The 21,768-nt window shown below is 44.1% G+C and overlaps 1 protein-coding gene across 2 annotated transcripts in view; it reads right to left on the bottom strand.

Moving 5' to 3' along the window:
* Window positions 1-18,452, bottom strand: part of SNTB1 (syntrophin beta 1) — a 260,706-nt gene extending 242,254 nt beyond the window's left edge. Inside the window, exons 1-3 of one of the 2 annotated variants that reach the window (XM_049854432.1) lie at window positions 18,288-18,452; window positions 18,115-18,170; window positions 16,792-17,586 (exon numbers count right to left, since the gene is read on the bottom strand). In XM_049854432.1, coding sequence (XP_049710389.1) covers window positions 16,792-17,365 — 574 coding nt within the window. In that variant the 5' untranslated portion in view covers window positions 17,366-17,586; window positions 18,115-18,170; window positions 18,288-18,452. Of the gene's footprint in view, window positions 1-16,791; window positions 17,712-18,114; window positions 18,171-18,287 lie in introns of those variants that run through there. The other variant, XM_049854431.1, reaches the window with a different exon arrangement.
* Between the last annotated feature and the right edge of the window lie 3,316 nt (window positions 18,453-21,768).

The raw sequence follows: 21,768 nt of genomic DNA, 5'->3' as shown, positions 1-21,768 counted from the left end.
GGACTTTCTTCCATGGTGTCTCACGGTAGACTCAAACCTGCAACCTTTTCCTTAGCAGCTGAGCACATTAACCGTTTGTACCACTCAGGGACTTCAGTATAGAGTGTATGCTTTCTCTCTCTATATACTAGAGAACAGAAAGATATGTTCTATCATGTGCTTAAGAAAGCAGGGTAAATATATAAAGGGGCCCTGGCTCTGCAAGAAAGCATTCCTTATTGTCCCCAACTTTCAGGTTTCCTCCCTGTTTACACTCACAGCATTTACTAACAGTAACACTTATTTAATGAGGTGTTTGTCTTATGAATATTTTACATGTATGTTCCATCTGTACAACTGTATCAGGAAACGTTTCAGTTTTTGAAAAGTATCTTTTTATGCACATTTTACATTGTATACACGTAAGTATATAAATATGCACACATCCAAACGAGTAAAGTAGCTGAAATGGAATTTAAAAAAGAAAAAAAAATTTTTTTTTTCTGAGATCCCTTCTTTAAAAAGTTTCTTCTTTCAGATAGTTCCTCCAGGCCTTAAGGAATTTTCAAAGCATATGCAACTTCATTCAATGCCTTGGAACAGTTAACAAAGCTCTCATTTTCCTTCCCTGATCAGTGCAGGCTGATAAATATCATAATAGGAATATGGTCTCTTGTCATTTCATAATTATTGAGGTTAAGTTGAATTTGTGGAGAAAATATTTTCTGGAAACCCTGGTGGCACAGTGGCTAAGAGCTATGGCTGCTAGCCAAAAAATGTCAGCAGTTTGAATCCACCAGGCACTCCTTGGAAACTCTATGGGGCAGTTCTACTCTGTCCTACAGGGTTGCTATGAGTCAGAATTGACTCGATGGCAACAGGTTTGGTTTGGTTCGGTTTTCTATTTACTGGCAAAACGGAGAGACATCGATTCTGTGGCACAAGTTGTAATTTAACATAAAATCTACCCAGGAAAAAATTTTAAAGTGTAGAAAATACTTGAAAGCCTGTAAATCCATTGCCAATTTCGATTTTCCAGGTTTTAGAAGTAAGGATCTGGATAGCACATCTGGCTGTGTTAATTTAGGTCCCCTTTAACCAGGAATCGATATAACAGAGTCCTTGGCCTATGGACATTCCTGAATAGAGTTGTTGACCCAAGGCCACATACATTATTTCATACTTGATAAATCGCACCAGCCAAAGCCATTTGTTTCTTACTTTTGCCCCAATCCTGCTGCGTGATGGCCATGGCTAGTGACCAACAGACAACTGTCAATGGGTCAGTTCTGTTCAGCTCACTGAAGATTTAAGATGGATAAGGCCTGATCCCTTCTCTTGAACCTTCACATGAATTAAGTCTTTTAATTCTCATACCAGCCCTACAAGGAAAGTACTATTGTTATTCCCATGTTATCAATGAGAAAACTGAGGCCTGGACAGGTAAGGCAATTGCCCAAGGTCACAAAGCTAGTTTGTCTACTTTGCTCCATGTCTAGTCCATGCTTTTGACTGTCAATCTGAGACTCAATAGTTCTCTTGTTGTATTACCAGGAACAGTACTACTAAAAGAGAAATATACTGTTAATATCTTCTAGAAATGCCAAAGCACAAATAAAGGTAAATCAAACCACAAGACCCATAGACTCTAGGCACATACAAAAGTGACATCTTTCACATGGCAACAAGTAGCTTAAGCTGCCTCCCTTAGAACAGCCCTGATCGCTCCAATCTACCACAGGCCCCACCATTCCCAATTATCTGTCTTACACTCCATATGTTTCACTACTTTGCGGTTAATGACCAGATATTTTTGGCTGGAGAGCTTTTAGACTGCCACACGCCCCAACTGAACCCCAGACACATTAAAATCAGGATCTCTGGGGGAGGGATCCAGTTATGAGCAGTTTTTAAAGCTCTTTAGGTGTCTCCAATGCATGGTCAAGATCTAGAACCAGTACTGTAGGCTGTACACCACCAGTTCTCAGGCAGGGGTGATTTTGTCAACCAGGAGACATTTGGAATTGACTCGACGGCAATGGGTTTGGGAGGCATTTTTGGTTTTCAGGACTGGGGTTGTGCTACTGGCAACTAGTGGGTAGATGCCAGGTATGTTGCCAGATATCCTACAATGTACAGAGATCCCCCCACAGCCAAGAATAACCCAGTCCAAAATGACAACAGTGCCAAAGTTGAGACAAGCGCTGTGTGTAAAATACCCTCACTCAGTTCAGTTAACCTAATTTGTGTATAACCTATCAGCAGAAGCTGTGTAATCAACTAGCAACTAGATCTGAAAGATTCTCTGCCTCCCACACAGTCACAGAAATGAAAAATCAGGTCTAGGTGGCCAAAAATTTTGCCCTGCAAGGCTTCCCAAGGATAATGTACTCACTCTTGATCATGTCTCGATCAGCCTTTTACAAAAGATTTGGGAGAGAAAGGTTTCTATATGAGCAACGCACCTTTGACCATGATTACCTCTGAACGTTTTAAATGAGGAAATGTGCTTATGATGAAGAGTGAAGTTAGCAGGCTGTATCTGCACTTACCTCTACTCGCTGAAGGCTGAGTACACTGAATACCTGGAGTTCTCTGCCTGAGGGCGTCTTTGGGGCAGGGAGTACACAGAGGATCTCATCGCCCATCTGTCAGTTTCCATCACCTGTCGTACTGTGGTGGCTTGCTTGTTGCTATGATGCTGGAAGCTAGGCCATCACTATTTCAAATACCAGCAGGGTCAACCACGTTGGACAGGTTTCAGCGGAACTTCCAGACTAACACAGACTAGTCAGAAAGGCCTGGTGAAGTACTTTCAAAAATCAGCCAATGAAAACCTTATGGATCACAACAGAACACTGCCCAACTTACTTGCTTTGGACATGTCATCAGGAGAGACCTATCACTAGAGAGGACATAGTGTTTGGTGAAGTCAAGGGCCTACAAGGGCAAGAGAGACCCTCAGTGAGACAGAACGACACAATAGCTGCAGCTGCGACGATGGACTAGAACACGCTGGTGATGATGAGGATGCCACAGGACCAGGCAACATTTTGTTCGCTCATGTGTAAGGTCGCCATGAGACAGCAGACTCAACGGCAGCTAAGAACAACAGCACACAAAGGGCCAGTGAGAAGTACCGGAGAGTTGATTCCCCCAGAAGCAGTTCTTAACGAAATGAGGACAGAGAGTTGGTGAATCAATTTACCTGGCTCCCTTACCTCAGCTAAGGTATGCTGAACTCCAGAGAGGCTGAGTTTCTCATGCTGTTGTTAGTTGTTGTCAACTGGATTCCAATTCATAGAGACTCTAGACGATGGAGGAGAACTGCCCCATACAGTTTTCTAGGCTGTAATTTTTACAGAGGAGCCCTGGTGGCACAGTGGTTAAGTGCTTAGCTGCCAACCCAAAGGTCAGTGGATCAAATCCACCAGCCCTCTGAGGAAGAAAGATACAGCAGTCTGCTTCTGTAAACATTTACAGCCCTGGAAACCCTATAGGGCAGTTCTACTCTGTCCTATAGGGTTTTGGTTTTGGTAACTGTTAAGCATTTGATTGTGCCCCCAAAAAATATCTGTCAACTTGGCTAGGCCATGATTCCCAGTACTGAGTGACAGTCCACCATTTTATCATCTGATGTGATTTTTCTTTGTGTTGTAAATCCTACCTCGATGTTGTTAATGAGGCAGGATTAGAGGTAGTTATGATAATGAGTCAGGATTCAATCTACAAGATTAGGTTGTATCTTAAATCAATCTCTTTTGAGATACAAAAGAAAAAAGCAAGCAGAGAGACATGGGGGCCTCATACCACCAAGGAACAAGAGCCAGGAGAATAGCGCATCCTCTGGAACCAGGGACCCTGTGCTGAGAAGCTCCTTGACTGGGTAAGATTGATGCCAAGGACCTTCCTCCAGAGCTAACAGTGGGAGAAAGCCTTCCCCTGGAGCTGGCACCCTGAATTTGGATTTCAAGCCTCCTAGACTGTGAGAGAATAAATTTCTCTTTGTTAAAACCATCCACTTGTGGTATTTCTGTTATAGCAGCACTAGATAATTAAGGCAATAATCTGTATGGAAGCAGATCACCAGGAGCTACTGGGTGGGTTCAAACCACCAACCTTCCAGTTAGCAGCTGAATGCTTAACTGCTGCACCATATTGGTTCATTCTGCAACTGTTTCGCCTCCCCACTCCACTACCAGTGTTTCCTGGGATTACCTCCTAAATAAGCTTCTTTGCACTTAGATCCTCAGGCACTACCTCAGGGGGAACATAACCTTGGAACAAATCTCAAAACAGATGAAATTATCAGATATGCATAACACACTCAAAAATGAAGTGGAAAGAAAGGGACTTGGAGATACCTGAGTCAATACTGGTTAAAAAAAAAAACTTCAGAAAACTATTGTTACTATGCTCAGAGAGACAGTAAAGATATTGCATCCACAAAACAAGAGGATGCTAGAAAAAATGAGCCATCAGAGAATAAGGAAATACTCTTGGAACTTAAGAGACAAGACAGCTAAAATGTAAAAAAAAAAAAAAAAAAATCAATACAAGAATTGTAGGTAAAAATCTAGCAGTTCTCCATTAAAAAAATAGTAACAATTAAAAGAAAAGAATTGGAGGAAAAATAAGAGAGTTTATTAGTGTGTCCAAACAGGGGATCCAACATCCAGCTAGAAGAATTTTTACAGACAGAGAGCAAAGAAAATGGAGGGAAAGAGTTGTCAAAGAAATAATACAGGAACATGTTCTAGAACTAAAGTATAAGTCTTCAGAGCAGAGATCACAAACCTTCTCAGTAAATGACATCCTTAGAGTGTCTAAGTTATTTTTTCCCGACTCAAAGCAAGACTTAACAGTTTCATTTATTAAGTATTAGATATAAAGAGTGTAATAAGTATTTGTGGCTTAAAAATTTAGTGCCTGTTGGGCACTAGACAACTTCTTAAACCTTGGAATCGTACCGGATACTGACACTCTCATTCCCTCTTTCACACTAATTTTCAAGTAGTATTTTGTTTTTTTTAATCACAGTGGTTATTAAAATCACAAAACCCAGTTTTGCAAAGATATGACATCATTGAGGAGAACATGGCAAGCTAACATTGTTACTGGCATTTGCCTGGTGTCTGAGAGATGTTGCTATGTTTTCCTTGGAAAATTAATAATAATAACAATAATAATAAAAAGAACTTCATAGCATTCCAGGGTGCCTAGGTGCACAGTATGGGAACTATGGCTCTTGCCTATTAAAAACCAAAAACCAAACCCAGTGCCGTCGAGTCGATTCAGACTCATAGTGACCCTATAGGACAGAGTATAACTGCCCCATAGAGTTTCCAAGGAGCGCCTGGCAGATTTGAACTGCCGACCCTTTGGTTAGCAGCCGCTTAGCACTTAACCACTACACCACCAGGGTTTCCTCTTGCCTATTAGTGCCCATCAAATCCTCAGCAAATTGATTAGCAAAAGACTCACACCAAGGCAAATCACTGTATACAACTGAGACTATTAATTGGTAAAAAGGAGCTATTAAAAGTTTCCAGAAAGAAGAAACAGGCCACATATAACAGAAAGGGAATGGGAATGGCATGAAGACTTCTCACCAGCAACTCTGGAGACTGCTGAAGAAAAACAATACTGAGTTTAGAATATCACACTCCAATTATCAATCCAGTGAGGGGATAGATTAACAATATTTTCAGGCATTTACCTCTCAAGCATTCTTTCTCAGGAAGCTACTGGAGAATGTGCTCCAGCAAAACCAGGGAGTAAACCAAGATTGAAGGTAAAAGTGGATCCAGGAACGGTCAAGGAAAGCCCAAGGGAGACTGCCATGCATCAAGCCAAGAGTGCCAGGGCTCCAAAAAAAAAAAAAAGACATGAATGGGTTCACTATTTGATATTATGAGCATTTGAAAAAAAATTATTGCTAGGAATTTGATAAATTTAATGTTACATTTGGGAGGGGAAAAGAAACTGTTGATATAGGTATAGGAAAACTATGCAAATGTGCGAAAAAAAAAAAAAAAAGTAGCAGTAACTCCAGGAAACCTAATCATAGGATATTATTTGGCTGGGAAGAGAACAATGGTCATAATTTTAAAAGCATGTCATCAATGTTGCTGGGTGCTGTAGAGTCAATATTGATTCATACTGACCCCATGTGACAGAGCACAGGGTTTTCTTGGCTGTAATCTTTACAGAAGCAAGACTGCCAGGTCTTTCTCCTGCAGAGCTATAAAAAAAAAAGAAAACCAGTGCCGTTAAGTCAATTCCGACTCATAGCGACCCTTTAGGACAGAGTACAATTGCCCCATAGAGCTTCCAAGGAGTGCCTGGTGGATTCAAACTGCTGACCCTTTGATTCAGCAGCCGTAGCACTTAACCACTACGCCACCAGGCTTGCCAGTGCTATAGGAGGGTTTCCAGAGCTATAGGAGGGTTCAAACTGCCAAACTTTCGGTTAGCAGCCGAACATTTAACTGTTGTACCAGCAGGGCTCCCTTTTTCAATCAACAATGCCTAAAATTGATTTATCAAGATGTAGCAGTATAAGCGCATTACGTAGACTATTAGAACAACCACCACCAAAATAGTTGGAAGTGGTTTCTTCTGGGCATCGTGAGGGGCTGTGGAGAAGGATGGGCAAAGGAATGCTATAAGCCTTGTGATTTAGAAAAAAAAATCTAAAAACCAAGTAGAGAACAGTGGAAAACATACATACTGCAAGCAAAGATGAAGTCATTGACTTTGCTTTTCACTGCAGATGAAAGGATGTTGCAGATAAAAGTATTTGGGCCCCAAATAGCCAAGAAATTGCCAACGTTTTAAATTTCACTGTCTATAATCCTACACGTCACCTCTCTGCGAAGCATTCCTCTCAGCTTCAGATATCCTTAGTAACTATTTCTCTGGTCATTCCACAAACTCTCTTACAGGATTTATTCCTGTATCATTTCTTATTATTATATCATTTACTTATAATTTACATAAATGTAATCTATTTATGTAAATGTAATCTGTCTCCCTTTTAGACTGTTCCAGTTTTTTTTTTAGTTTAGAAGAGGAAACCCTGGTGACGTAGTGGTTAATGCTATGGCTGCTAACCAAGAGGTCAGCAGTTCAAATCCGCCAGGTGCTCCTTGGAAACTCTATGGGGCAGTTCTACTCTGTCCTATAGGGTCGCTATGAGTCGGAATCGACTCGATGGCAGTGGGTTTAGTTTAGAAGAACAGAAATTCCACCTCACTCCTCTACAGATTTTTGCTTTAATCTACTAACAAGATCCCGCCTTACAAACATCGAGACGAATTATTTTAATAATTATGTAAGTATTATACAGTACAATTAATCAATCCAAATTGCCTGTTTTCTTTTATATTTTATCATCTCCAAATTTAGGAACCTGCCCTAAAAATGCCGGCGACTTAAAGTAGCTGGAGGTCTGGACAGAAATCAAGTTCTTCCCCAGAGGGTTTACCACACCTTGTCAGTCACCTGAGACAGCCTGACAGCCTGAGAGTGCTTTAAATTATCTGCTTGAGCATTTTGTTTTAATCACCCTGATACCATAAATCCAGACCTAACTATTGATTAGCATTGTCTTTTGACTTAAAATCTCAAGGGAGATATTTTTCCCTCCTTCTACCGATACCAACGTTTGAGACTTTGGAGTTTCTTTGTTGGTCCCTTTCTGCTTGATGAGTTTATTTTCCACTTATCCCGGCATGGAAGGTGCCCTAACGTTAAGCAAGCATCCTGTTAGACTCGCCATCTTAGACATTTCTTTAATACCTTAAGGATAAATAAAACAATGATGTATCTTCCACTGGATGGTTTCTGGACTGCGTGAAATACAGAACAATATAATAGAGTAAAAAGCTAAAGTCTTGTGGATTTAGTAACAGCTACATAAATGCATTACATTTTTCATAAAGGAGACATTTTAGTTGCTTTTGGCAAATAAGATCTCCACATTCCTAGAATTACTTGAAAATTTTTCAAAGCATTTTGAATTTTGCTGTGTAGGTGAAATCCTCACTTGTCAACTTGCTCTTTGCAAAACAATTTTCTGCATGTTCCTGCATGATTAGCGTTTGAAGACATATTTCATTTACCCATCACAATCCACAGCAGTCCACACCGTGGTCTCGTTGATGAAAAACATCCGATGCTGCTAAAAATCATCAACAAAATACACCCTCCCCCATACAAAGCAAATGAACTCCCCTGAGTATTGGTCTGACCACGCAATTTCTCAACATGGCAAATTCCAGATTGTTCCTTCCAGGCCAGTTGCCACTGAGTCGACTCCAACTCCCAGCAACCCCACGTGTCAGTGCAGAACTGTGCTCCATACGGTTTTCAATGGCTAATTTTTCAGGAGTAGAGAGCCAGGCCTTTCTTCCAAGGCGTGCCTCAGGGTGGACTACAACCTTCGACCTTTATGTTAGTAGCTGAGCATATTAACCACGTGCACCACCTACGGACTTCAAACCGTAGCTTGGTGCCCCCAAAAGACTTCATAAAACTTATATGATTTTGCCTTTTTTTTAAAACTTATATGATAGAACCCTCTATTTGAAACCTATACGTAGCTCAGCATAGAATTTGACACATATCCAAACCAAACCAAACCCTCTGCCGTCGAGTAGACGGAGCAGAACTGCTGCATAGGTTTTCCGATGCTGAAAATCTTTATGGAAGCTGACTGCCACATCTTTCTCCTGTGGAGTGGCTGGTAAGTTCAAGTGACCAACCTTTCCATTAGCAGCCAAGGGCTTAACCATTACACCACCAAGGCTCCTTGTGACGCTTATAGTTAGTAACTATTTAGTGCTTTCTAAGTATCAGGCAATGAGCAAGCTGCTTTACATACTTAAGTGCTTTTAACCTCACAATAAACCAATGAAGAGTTGACTTACTTTACTGATTACGAAATTGAGGCTTGAAGTTAAGTAATTTACCCAAGATTACACAGAGGTGGAATAAGGATTTAAGCCCAGATGGAGTAAATCTATGGCCCACTCTCTAAACCACTACAGTATAGTGCTTTGAGAAAAAGAAAAAAGAAAAAAAAAAAACTTGACTGTGGAAGGAACAGTGGCAATTTGAACAGCAATGGAAATAAACTGGTTATGTCAACTGCCATAATACTCAGCAACTAATCACATTTTAGGTAGATTTTCCCACACTCCTCAACACACTAAGATGCTTCCAACCACAGCGAAGTATAGTAATTTAAAAATTGGTTGTTGCTGTTAGCAGCTGTCAAGTCAACTCCGTCTCACTGGGCTGAAGTATGGCTTATCTTTTTTTTTTTTAAAGAATATTTTATTATGCTTTCGGTGAAGGTTTATACAGCAGTTTAGGTTCCCATTCAACAATTTCTACACAAGTTGTTCAGCGACACTGGTTACATTCTCCGCAGTGCATGAACATTCTCTATTCCCGTTCTGGTTGTTCTGTTTCCATTAGTCTAGTTTCCCTGCCCCCTTACATTCTCATCTTTGTTTTAAAGTACTGTTAACCATTTGGTTTTATACATGTGATTTTTTTTTTTTAAGGGGCACAGTACTTCTGGGTGACCGTCATTATCTTTTGAACCCATTTGTTAATTAGCTACAAGGTAAACTCAGGGGTTAGTTTCTGTTCAAGCTCTGAAGAATATCTCAGAGCAAGAGTCTTGGGGAGTCCTCCAGTCTCAATCAGCCCAGTAAGTCTGGTTCTTCTTTTATTTTTACGAACTAGAGGCTCTGTTCCACATTTTATCCCATTCAATCAGGGTCCATCTATTGTGGCCATGGTTCATCATTTTAATTTCCATTATGATCACTGACTGTTCATTGTGAACTTTTCCATCTTGTCTACTCCAATTTGGGTATGGGGCTCATTTGCATGGGTCTGTTAGGATTTCTATTTTGTGGTGCATATTATATATTTTCTTTTAAGTCTCACTCTGCAGGCCAGAGCCAAAGGCAAGCATTATTATAGATCAAGGCCAGTGAAGTGGGTAATGAGGTTTGGTACATAAAACACTTGGTATAAACGCAGGGGCAAATCTGGCTTTTCTTTAGCATTAACTGCTTTGAAATGCATCATTTGAAATAGAACTCTTAGCAGGCCACTAGCTGTCGGAGCCTAATTTTCCTTCACCGAACAGACCACTGGTAGCTTCGGTTACATGCCTTTCGCAAACATGGAGCTGCGTGCAGTGTGTTATTTTTAATACACACTCCACGGGGGGACTACTAAAACTCACTGCTGAACATGAAAACCATTACCCCACCACAGAAGAAATAAGGGACTGAAGGGACCGTTCAGATCAGCGCCACTTCAGGAATTCTGTCTGGATTCTCAGAATGATGCATAAGCTTAAAAAAGAAACAATTAAAATATCTAAGCAGATAGTTTTCATCTCCTCAGGTAGAAAGGGTTCTTGCATATTCAGACTTGTAGGTCCCTGAGCCACAGGGAGCAAAAGAAAGGTGGTGATAAATACAACGTTAAATGGGTAATTACATTTTCCTATAACTTTTAAAACCATGTCTGGCTCCTCTTTTACTGTCTTTCGAGACTGGTCTATGTTAAGTATGTGCTTTTTAGACCTACAGAGTCGCTTTTTCCATTCCTCTTTTTTTTTCTCTATATAGCAAGGTGAGCTTTCTATGGTTGTTGTTAGGTGTTGCTGAGTCGATTTTTGATTCATAGCGATCCCATGTGACAGAGTAGAACTGCCCCATAGAGTTTTCTAGGTGGTGGATTTTACAGAAGCAGATCGCCATGTCTTTGTCCCGGAGCCACAGGGTGGGTTCCAACCACCAGCCTTTCAGTTAGCAGCTAAGCACTTAACCTTCACACCACCAGAGCTCCTTATGTTTAATGTTTATTATCACAGTTCAGTAGCATGAGTGGTGGATGACAGGAGTCATAAAAAGAGCAACTAAATCCCCAAATTCCTTCTTTTTCTCTCTTCTGTTCCCTTCCCTCCCCCTCCTTTCCTTTTCCTTCTCCCTCCTTCCCTCTTTCCTTCCTTTTTTCCTTTCTATCACATGTGAAGAGCCTACTGTCTACCAGGTATTGTGTTACATACTGGAGTAAAAACCACACTAATACGTATCACTAATCTTGAGTGCTTCACCACCAGCCTCAAATACCCTACCTCCTCAAATACTGTATGCTCCCTGAAATCAGAGGCCGCACCTTATACTTCTTCCACTCCCTTTTGTCCACTGCATAATGTCTCGGTCTGTGACAAGCACTGGATGCTGTGTAAAATAATCCAATTCCAGCTCTAGCTCCACCATTTAAAAGGTGACCTCAGGCACATCACCTAATCTCTGACACTTCAGTTTCCTTCTCTGTACAAAAGGGTAATCATGACCCCAGTCTGAGCAGCCACAGAGGGTCAACCGGATGACAATATCATAATGTGGGTGAAGCCACTGTACAAACCTAAACCTGGACTATATGCCTGAGTATATTCATGGTAGAGTGGCTGATCCCCAGAGCCACTGGGCATTTCACTAGAACCTTGCCAATCTCATGCTAGAGGCATGACTCTACAGAGTTACCTTCTTGAAATGCAAAAGTGGGCATGACATTCCCCTGCTTAAAACACTTTACCTTCAGAATGAAACCCAGCTCTGTAACAAGGCCTACATGCCTCAGTCCCTGCTCAATTTCCTAGTCTTTCCCCACACTTCCCTCTAAGCAAGGTCCAAAGGTTACATTCCGCCCTCCTAGCCACACTGAGCTACAGCTGATGTCTAAGCTCTTTTCTGGGTTGCTAATCACCTGACCTTAAAATAAAGAGACTATCCTGGATTATCGGAGTGGGCCCAATGTAATTACAAAGGTTCTTAAAAGCCGAAGAAGGAGACAGAAGAGAGGTAGGAGTAATAGGATGTGAGAAGGACATAACCTGCCACTGCTGGCTTTCCAGATGGAAGGGGCCGTGCGCCAAGGCATGTGGGCAATCTCTAGAAGCTGGAAAAGGTCAGGAAACAGATTCGCCCCTGGGGCCTCCAAAAGGTAATGCAGTCCTGTTGAGACCCTCATTTTAATCAGTAAGATCCGAGGCAGGCTTCTGATCTAAAGAACTCTAAGATAACAAATCTGTGTTGTTTTAAGGTACTAGTTTGTGGTAATTCATTATAGCAGCAACAGAAAATGAATATGAATACACCTGACAAGAAAGCAGACCTAATGAAGACAAAGCATTCCACTTCTTGGAGCTTCACCTTCCTGATCAACAAATTGGGGATAAGCATCCTTAATCTAAGGAGCCCTGGTGGTGCAAGAGTTAAGCACTCAGCTGCCAGACCTGGTGTTCTGCTCCTGTAAAGATTACAGCCTAGAAAATCCTACGGGGCAGTTCTACTCTGTCCTATCAGGAAGCTATGAGTGGGAATCGACTTGACGACACACAACAACATCATCCTTAATCTGCTTCTATCATAGGGCTGTTGATGAGGCTCAAAAGCTATATGGCCTGTGCTTGAATCTCAGCCTCAGCACTTAATCACTGTTATGTCTTTGGCAAATGACTTAAAACCTCTGTGCCTCAGTTTCTCGTCTATAAAATAGGGATGCTGATAGTATTGGATTATCGTGAGGATTCGATGAGTTAATCAGTGTAAAGCACTTAGAACAGGCTCTGGCACAAAGCACTATTATATAAGCGTTAGCTATGATTACATGTGTAAAACGTTTGTGAAAGGTTAGGCTTTATAAAGCCATTAGGTAGAATTCGCATTTCTTATAAAACACTCGTTCTCAAGAGAGTGGAGGTTCAAATTCCAGCCCTCAGTGGCAGTTCAGAAATGCACGGGGCATTTTAGAGTTCAAGTAATGGGGGGTCGGATAGGGTGGCACACTACCAGCATTTAGTGATGGGAGCCAGGGATCCTAGGCATTCTGCAGTCCCTCGGGTGGTCGTTCACAGGGCAAGACTTTTCCAGATCCCAAATGATACCCCATCCACTTCCATCTGTAGCTGTGCATTGATGGTGAATTTACAGACGGGGACTAGCTTCTGACTCCTACACTATGACCTGTGGTACAGTTGTGCTCGTGCATTTATTGACTGAAACACTTTTAAAAAAGGTATAATTTACTTTATTTTCCCTTTATATTACTGTTAGGGCATTATTATGTTGATTTTTAAACTTAAATTAGCATTAAAACCTAAAAACCTGCTGCCATTGATTCTGATTCATAGCGACCCTATAGGACAGAGTAGAAATGCCCCATAGTGTTTCCAAGGAGTGGCTGGTGGATTCAAACCGCTGACCTTTTGGTTAGCACCCACAGCTTTTAATCATTGCAGCATTAGGTTCTATTATTTATAAAATTTGTCTCACGATAATAAGGGGTGTAACGAGATATTCATTACTAAAAGTGGGTGTTGGATGGTGCCCAGCTACCATTACTGAACATTTTGATTAAAGATTCTACAGAAGAATCCTGATCAAAAGGGGGAAAATGCAGAATAGAATTCCAAATTCTCATCGAATCCAGACTTCCTGGAGCCACTGAGGCTGAATGAACCCCAAAACTATTGCCCTGAGATAATCTTTAAACCTTAGACCAAAAATATCCCCTGAAGTCTTCTTAAAACCAAACCACAGTTTAACTTCCTAGTTAAAAATGTCTGCCTTGAGCATTATGCTCTTTTAAGAACTATATGGGACCAAATTGACAACAACAACTCAAAACATTAGATAGGAACCTTACGAGGCAGTGAGTTTATGTTATTGAGGGAGCAATGATTCAGAAAAGAAGGGTAAGAATGATTGCATAACTTGAACAATGTAATCAATGTCATGGAATCACACATGCCAAAATTATTGAATTGGTATATGAGGAAACTTTAGTTTTCTCCTCAGAAAAATTAACAACAATAATATTACTGGCCTCATGTAACATGAACAACTGCAACTAAAGCCTGGACATATTAAGCACTCAAGAAATGTTAGCTATTGTTATGATTCCCTTTCCCCAGATTCTAATTAATAACTCCTGTGGCTCCCAGAGGAATGGTCTCCTAGTATTGGTTTTAAAATACCACACAAAAATAGGGCTGAATTAAATATAAACCCTAATAAAGGAAGAGGAAGAGGTTATCCCTTAGAAAGGGTAATGCAATCTTCGTTTCATTTGAATTGTAAAAATAACTAATCACAGCAAGAATTTGATACATGTGTGTTCTTCTCAGAATACTCTCCCATATAGCAGCCCTGTAAAGTAAGCAGGTCCAGCAGGTTTCCTTATTCCCATTTTGCAGATGAAGACACTGAGGTTCAGATAAGATTAATTCTGTGGCAGAATCTGCCACTACAACGAAGGCGTGTTAACTCTTCTGTCCTGGATTTCACTTCATGGGGTGTTCCACTAGTAGTGGCAGTGACTTTCCACAAGGCGGCGCACATCACATCATGGGGCGCATATCTGCAGCTGTTGGGGGACTAATCTTTCCAAAAAAGCAATCTAAGTAAAAAAAAGTGTGTTCGCTATACGACTATAACTTTAAAACATCTTCCTTAGCCCTCTCCCCTTACACGCCCAAAGCCTCTCCTATGCAGAAACTCTTGAATCAACGCTGGGTTTGAGAACATACCAAAGATGTGCATCACTTTCAAAAGCCCTTTGGGTGGTTCTGATAAGTCCCTCCAGCTGAGAACCCCTGCACTAGGCCAAGCTACAAAAGAGAGGATCTGTGACATGTGACTTGATGGTATATGATCTTTCCCGCAGCAGGTAGGGCCAACACTTAACTCACAATAAGGGACACTGTTTTGAGCAAAACCTCCACTTGCTTCTCTTAAGAGCAGTCGATTTCTGGAAACTAGTGTGGAGCAGATACCACACTGAGCCAAGATGGTTCATGTCTAGGATGCTCAAAGGTCTTCCTGGAAAGGGAATGCCTGCAACACATGTCCTAAGAATATCCTGTTAGAGGTTTTCACAAAACTCACTTTTCAGTGGCTGTCTCAGAGAAAGTCACATAACTGTTGTTGTATCCCCTCGCCTATGTTTATTTTCAAACGCACAGAGTGACCTTTCCTTCCTCTTTTTGGGGAGAGAGATTTTTTATCTCTCTGTTAAGTCATTATTCATTCAATTAGAAGCAAGGAGAGGAAGAAGAGAAGGGACATAACAGAGGACAGTGACTGAAATAAAAATGACCTGGCTTTGGTCCCCCCTGATATTTTATAGCCAGTAGCACAAGCTGGAAGATGCCCAGGAGTTTATAGTTCAGGCTACCCTTGCCCCACATCCCACCTGCCCCTTGCCACATAAACCAACACATAGTTGAGCCCAGAAAACTTTTTTTTCTGCTTACTTATGTTAATCATCAAGCCAAAGCAAATAGCCTTCCACTTTCTGGATCTGGGGTGGCAATTAAATATGAAGACAACACAAATCCCCTAGACAAATAAGGAAAAAAAAAACAAGCAAACAAAAAAGCTCTGTATTCTAGGCCTGGAGGTGGGCCACCATGTACCAGGGAGTTGCACTGGCTGTCACTCGTAGCAAAGTTGGTTTCCCTACTTTGAACTTTCTCAGTTTCACACACCAGCACTGCCACGAGGTGAGCAGGAAATTGATTTATGTCCTTGGTTCAGGACTTCAATCAACCACCAGTTTACAAAGTCGCTGCTGACATGTTCTATTTCCGTGGCTAGGCATTCATTTATTCACTCACTCAGCACGCATGCTGGTGAGCACGTAAGCTCAAGGGAGGCCCAGAACAGATAAAAGACCCCCAGACAACTCAATCTCAAATTAGGGGGTGGCTGGGTAAGGAACTAAAAGAATACAAGGTTAGTGCTGACAGAGGAGGTATGTACAAAGAGCCGAGGAGCAGAGAGCCAGATTCCAAATGAGCAATGTATCTGCAAAGGGAAGGAAAATGAATTATGGGTTTACTACCCTATTGCCCTTCTCTTCCACATATCCACAAACATTAAACTGTTATTCCTATCCTATTCATATTCAATCCTTAGGGGACTGGGAGCCTCTGATCTCATGACAGAAGTTTCTAAGGCGCCTAACAAGTCGGGGAAGCTATTTAGAAATGCAATGTTGTTTCCACACCACTCCAAAACAAGCCGGGGAAAATGCAGGCAGAAAAAAAAACCACTTCTCCAGCCAGAGCAACCTGGAATCCAGACTGACCGGCCCGGCACCCTGCAGGACAAGTGAACTGGTGCATAAAACTGCGCCGTATTCCTCAGCCCTTGGCACAACTCCCTAGGCATAACCCCAGTGTCCAATTTGCAGGAGAGACAGGGAGAAGAGTGATTGGAATTTTAGCATTCTAACGTTGCCACCTCTCTCTGGCCTCTTTATGATTCAACCTCTTTCAGTTGGGTTACCCAGGCTTCTAAGAGGGAAATTTTCGTTAAAGCGGAAAAGTTGGACCCACTTTGCTACGTGGATGGGTGAATGTGTCTGAGTCTACCCTTCGCTTCCCGTTCCAGTTCCCAGCCTCTCCACTACACTCGGATTATTCCCAGGTAGAATGAGACAGCGTTCACTAAGCACTCAGCCCGTGCGTGACACGCAGTCGGGGCTCAGTACACCCTGCTAGCCTTGCCTTTTCACACACACCCACTGGGTCAAAGCCTGTCACCACTCTAGGCGCTGGAGAAGTTACCCCCAGGTGGGTAAAAGTTGTCGAAACTCCTGGCCACCTGTCCTCCCCATGCTCCCGGGATGTGAGAGCCTGTGGGTGGTGTGAGTGTGCCGGTGGGTGTGGGCGCGCCTGGCGCATCCCACGCCGTGTTAACCCCTTACCTTCCAGCAACACCTCTTTGCCCGCGCGCTTCAGCGCCTGCACCGCCTCGTCGTGGGTGGCGTCCCGCAGGTCAGCTCCGTTTACCGACAGGATGGCGTCGCCCACGTACAGAGCTTGTGTCTGGTCCGCCGCCAGCCCCTTGAAGATCTTGCTGATGAGGATGGGCATCTTATTCTCCTTGCCCCCCTTGATGCTGATGCCCAGTCCGCCCAACTCTTGCTTCAGCACCTTCACGCCGCGCTTCTGGTTCGATATAGCCTCGGGCACCTGCTCGGGCAGGTCGGTGAAGGCAGTGCGGACCCCCGCTGGCGAGTCCGGGGGTTGCGCGCCGCCCGCGCCCGGGGGCCCGGCGCCCCTGCAGAACGAGCCATTGGTGGCGGTCCCGGGGCCGTTGTATGCCGCCGCGCCCTCCTCGCAGCTCAGAACCAGGGCGTCCTCACTCAAGTTCACCAGAACTTTGTGCCAGCGATCCCGCACCAAAACTTCCAGCAGTCCGCTCCGCTGCGCCCGGCCGCTTCCCGCGCCCGCCGGCCCGGTCGTCACCGCCGCCGCCGCCGCCGCCGCTACCGCCATCTTTCCGGCATTCTTAAAATGCCATGTGATTGCAAAGCGGGGAAAAGTGGGGAAGGGTGGGGCGGGGGCTGGACTCTGGGCCTGGGGGAGCGCAGAGGGCGCGCCCGCGGTCAGGAGGCGGGACGCGGGACTCCGCTCCGGGAGCTCGGAGACGCGCTCCGCGAGTTGGCAGCTGGAGCCGGGCTCACTCCCCTCGCCTGATCCTGGGCGGGGTGGAGCCTCTAAACGAAGAAGGCGAGAAAGAGACGGGGGGAAAAAAACCGCTCTCAATTGCAAAACCCCAAACCCAGGGGCGCCGCGGCACAGTGAAGCGCGCGCGGGGAGAGTGGCAGGAGGAGGCGCGCTCGCGGAAGGGCGGGGACTGCCAGGCAGCCGCTCACCTGTTCCAGCGCCGCAGCTCAGCGGTCGCCCGCCGGCTCCGACTCGGTCCGCCTCCCCTTCGGACCGCGTGACGGCGAGGACCGCTTCCCGCGCGCCTTCCCAGTCCCACTTCTCTCTGCCCGGTCCCAGCCCTCCGTCCTCAACTCTCCCTTCTCCTCAGGCCCCCACCTCGCAGCTTTGCCGGATCTGTGTGTCTTGCCTGAGCACTTTCACTCCATCCTCCTGATCCCGCTTCCCTTTCACACCAATGTGGAATTGTCCCCTAGTTTTGTTTTTTGTTTTTTTTTCCTTCCCCCAAGTGTACCTGAACCGGTCTCCTCTCTCTGACTTCCTCAAACCGAGGCTTGCCTCCTCTGCTAAGTTCTTACCTGGCTCGTCTCTCCTCAAGGAGTCAGGAGGAAGGCAAACCGAGGCCCTGGGCTCCCTGAGAGTAAGGAAAAAAATGTAAGGAGAGAAGGCTATTCCAAGAACCCAGAGTGAAACGTCAGTAGAATCGAGCGTCCTACGCCTCCTCTCCTTAGATGTGGGATATCTTTCTTACCCGGCCTCTGGAGAGGAGTCTCTGCTGGCCTGGGCTCCAGCAGGTCACTGCCTGCCCCAGACTCCAAGGAGAAATGCTCGTCCATCTCTAACACATTAAATGGTCTGCGCTTCTGATCTGTGTTTTCCCCCCAGGGCCACACCAAATGCCTTCTGGAGCTTTCACTTTCTTCCCAAGATCCAGTACAGGAAGTCTCCCAGTTTAAGAACTCAGTTGCAGTGGGTTGTATCTCAAAAGTTCCTTTACAGGTTACTTGCTTGGAGCTAAACCATTGTCTTTCTAGAGTAACAATATTATAATTATTGGTTACCTTTCCAGGCCAATCCAGAAAAGCCAACATAACCCATGTTATAGCCAACCTCTCAATGTCCTCCTGGCAGGGGGGCCACAGGACCTTGAACCTCTCTGGTTCTCCACCCACCCAAAGCAAGCCTCGTGGGCCTGTCAAAGTGTTCCACACTTCTTATTTATCTCCCCTTCCTACATTTCTCTCCCCTCTCTGCAATAACAAAACATAACTCGCAATTCGGTGAGTTCCTCAGGGTTAAACCCGGTGAAGCAAGGTGTCAGGAGGAAGAAGCCTCATAGAACAGGTTCACATTGACGTGTAGCAGCATCATTGGAAGTTCTCGGACCCTTCCAAGAGTTACTCTTTTAATCAAGGATGCTTAAAACTGAGACGAATCTCTAAAGCATGGAGTTGCAGGCAGGGTCACAGAAGAAAATGAACCTTTTTTTTTTTTGAGCTGGGAGAAGCACTGCAGACTGACAAGGAGGAGCCTTTGGATGGCTACTTCTGCTTGGAGCTCCCACCTTTTCTATAGTTTTTTAACCAGCTGGTTTTCCAAGGCTCTTTATTCTTTCGTGCAAAGGCCCCCTACAGCAGGGACAGCAGCCACAAGGACCCTTTAGCCCTCCGTGTGCAGGATCAGCAGGGAGCTGATGTAGGCAGTACCACTGTCCGGGGAAAGTCAGCTAGGGTTTGCCGTAGAAGCTTCGGACTCATACACATCACTGTTCAGGGAAAATTAAAGCCTGAGCGCTTGTCTTCTAACCAAAGCAAGGGAAGATGGGAGTAGGCACTAGAATGCCAGTGTGTTTATTTAGAAATCCAAAGAAAGCCGACCCTGGACCAGAAAGCTGCCGTCAACGTCGTGTCTGCATCTGCTCCCTGTGGACAAGCAATGTGGGAGGCCTAGGCACAAGCAGAGATAATTTATTGATTTGTCATGAGAAATTACAGGCTCTGGGTTGGGAAATCCTCAGCATCTCTATGATTAACACATTTTTTTCCCCTGTGGAAGGAAACCTGCATGGGAAGAGGTAGGTTGCTTATTGAAAGTAGCACCAGAATGAGGGGAGTCTGTTATTTAATATAAATTAGGCCTGAGACATGCATCTTAGCCAGAGATGGCTTTGCCATTGTTCAAGGTGCTGAAGATAGTAAGTACCTCCTGGAGTTCCAGGGAGGATTAAATAAGTTAATAAGTACTAACTTACTTTTTTTTTTTTTTTTTAACTTACTTAGTATTATAGTTATATTAACTTAATATGTGTAGTTATATTAACTTAATACGTATAGTTATATGAACTTACTTAATCCTCCCAGCAACCCCAGGAGGTACTTATTACCTTCATCACTCCCATTTTGCCAGTGAAGATATGGAGAGGTTTAACAACTTGTCCCTGTCGTGTAGCAAGTGCAAGCCAAGGTTTAAAGCCAGTCAGTCTGACTCCAGAGTCTGGACTCTTCACCATTGTCCTACGCTGTTTCTTGAAAATACTCAGAACATGTCAGCTACAGCCTTTATGTCCATCTGTACACAAGGCCAGCCTTTCCACTGGGGACAAAGCACCACGGGTGAAAGCCCCTTCTCCAGGCAGTATGTGGAAGAGTAGAGCCAGCAGTTTCCATGACCTCTTCTTTCCAATATTAGAGGACACGTTATTGACACTTTTTTTTTTTTTAGACACGCTGATGCATTGATACTGGCGACTGCTGTCCTTCTGGCCTTAGAGGCCATGTCTTGTCCTGCAGACCACTCTGCGTATCTGGACCCTGATTATTAACACCGACTCTCAAAGGGAAACAGTATTTACCTCATTTCTTAATTCTTGGGGGGCTGCTTCACTGTGGCCCCATGATACTTACACTTAGGACAGATTATACTCTCTTGTGAGGCCTTAGTGGTTCAGTGGTAGAATCCTCACCATCCATGCAGGAGACCTGGGTTTAATTCCCAGCCCACGCCCCTCACGCACAGCCACCACCTGTCTGTTAGTGAAGGCTTGCAAGTTGCTATGATGCTGAACAGGTGTCAGCAGAGTTTCTCAACTGAGACAGACTAGGAAGAAAGGCTTGGTGATCTACTTCCAAAAAATCAGCCAATGAAAACCTCATGGTCCACAATAGTCCGATTCCCAAACAATCAATGGGATGATGCAGGACCGGGCAGTGTTTTATTCCATTGTTCAAGGGGTCACCATGAGTCAGGGTGATTCAACAGCAGCTAACAATGCTCTTCCCTTTTAAAAAATGGTCACTGTAAAGAACTTAAGAGACCTCAACTCCCTCATTTTATAAGGTGTGCATATATGATGAGAGAGGGCAATACCAACTCAAGGCCACATGGTATGTTTGTGGCAAAGCTAAGCCTAGGTCTGGGTTACCCTGACTACCACTCCAACTTCACTATTCCAAAAAATATACCTGGAATCACCTTTGTCCCCCTTTTTTAAACCAGGTTTGTTTTTGCTTAGGCCTGTTTCCTATTCTGTGTCCTTCTTCTGTCCTAAGCTTTTGACTTCCCTTTCCATCCAGCCAGAACCAGGATCCTGCTATACCTTTTTCTGTGGGACAGACATTTTCTCACAGGTTTTGGGTGGACTTAGACTTGAGGAGCAGGTCACACAATCCTCAGCTTCACGGGGGCCAAGGGTGCATGAGAGAACAGCAGCATGTGGCAGAAGGAGCAGTCTACACCCATTTATTCCACAGTCCTGTTGTGCACCTACATGTCCCAGGTACTGTTTTAGGTGCTGGGATTTGGCAGCAGACAAATGGGCAACAACCTGCTCCCCGAAGCTCACGTTGCGGTGGGTGGTAGAGTGGAAGTGGAACAGACTGTAGATGCATACATAAAATACTTCCGTGTAGAAGTAAATGCCATGAAGAAACTAAAACAGAGTAACAGGATCGAGAGTGACTGGGGGCAAGGGCTCCTGGGGGCTATGGCTGTCAGGAAAGCCTTTATGAGAAAGTGCCATTGGACTGAGACATGAATCACAAGCTGAAGGAAGTCTGGTGGAAATCCAGAGAAGAGGCTTCCAGGGAGAAGGAAGACCCAATGCAAAGCAGCTGAGACAGAACCACCCTTGTCTGGTTTAAAGGACCAAAAGGAGGTCAGACTGGCTAGGACAGCCCATGGGAGGAGGATGAAGGCAGGAGAGGAGATCAGGAGATGGGCTGGACCAGATCACA

Source organism: Elephas maximus, chromosome 15 (assembly GCF_024166365.1).
Source record: "Elephas maximus indicus isolate mEleMax1 chromosome 15, mEleMax1 primary haplotype, whole genome shotgun sequence".
NCBI lineage: Eukaryota > Metazoa > Chordata > Mammalia > Proboscidea > Elephantidae > Elephas > Elephas maximus.
The sequence above is the reverse complement of the archived record's forward strand: the minus strand, read 5'-3'. Positions and strand labels throughout refer to the sequence as shown.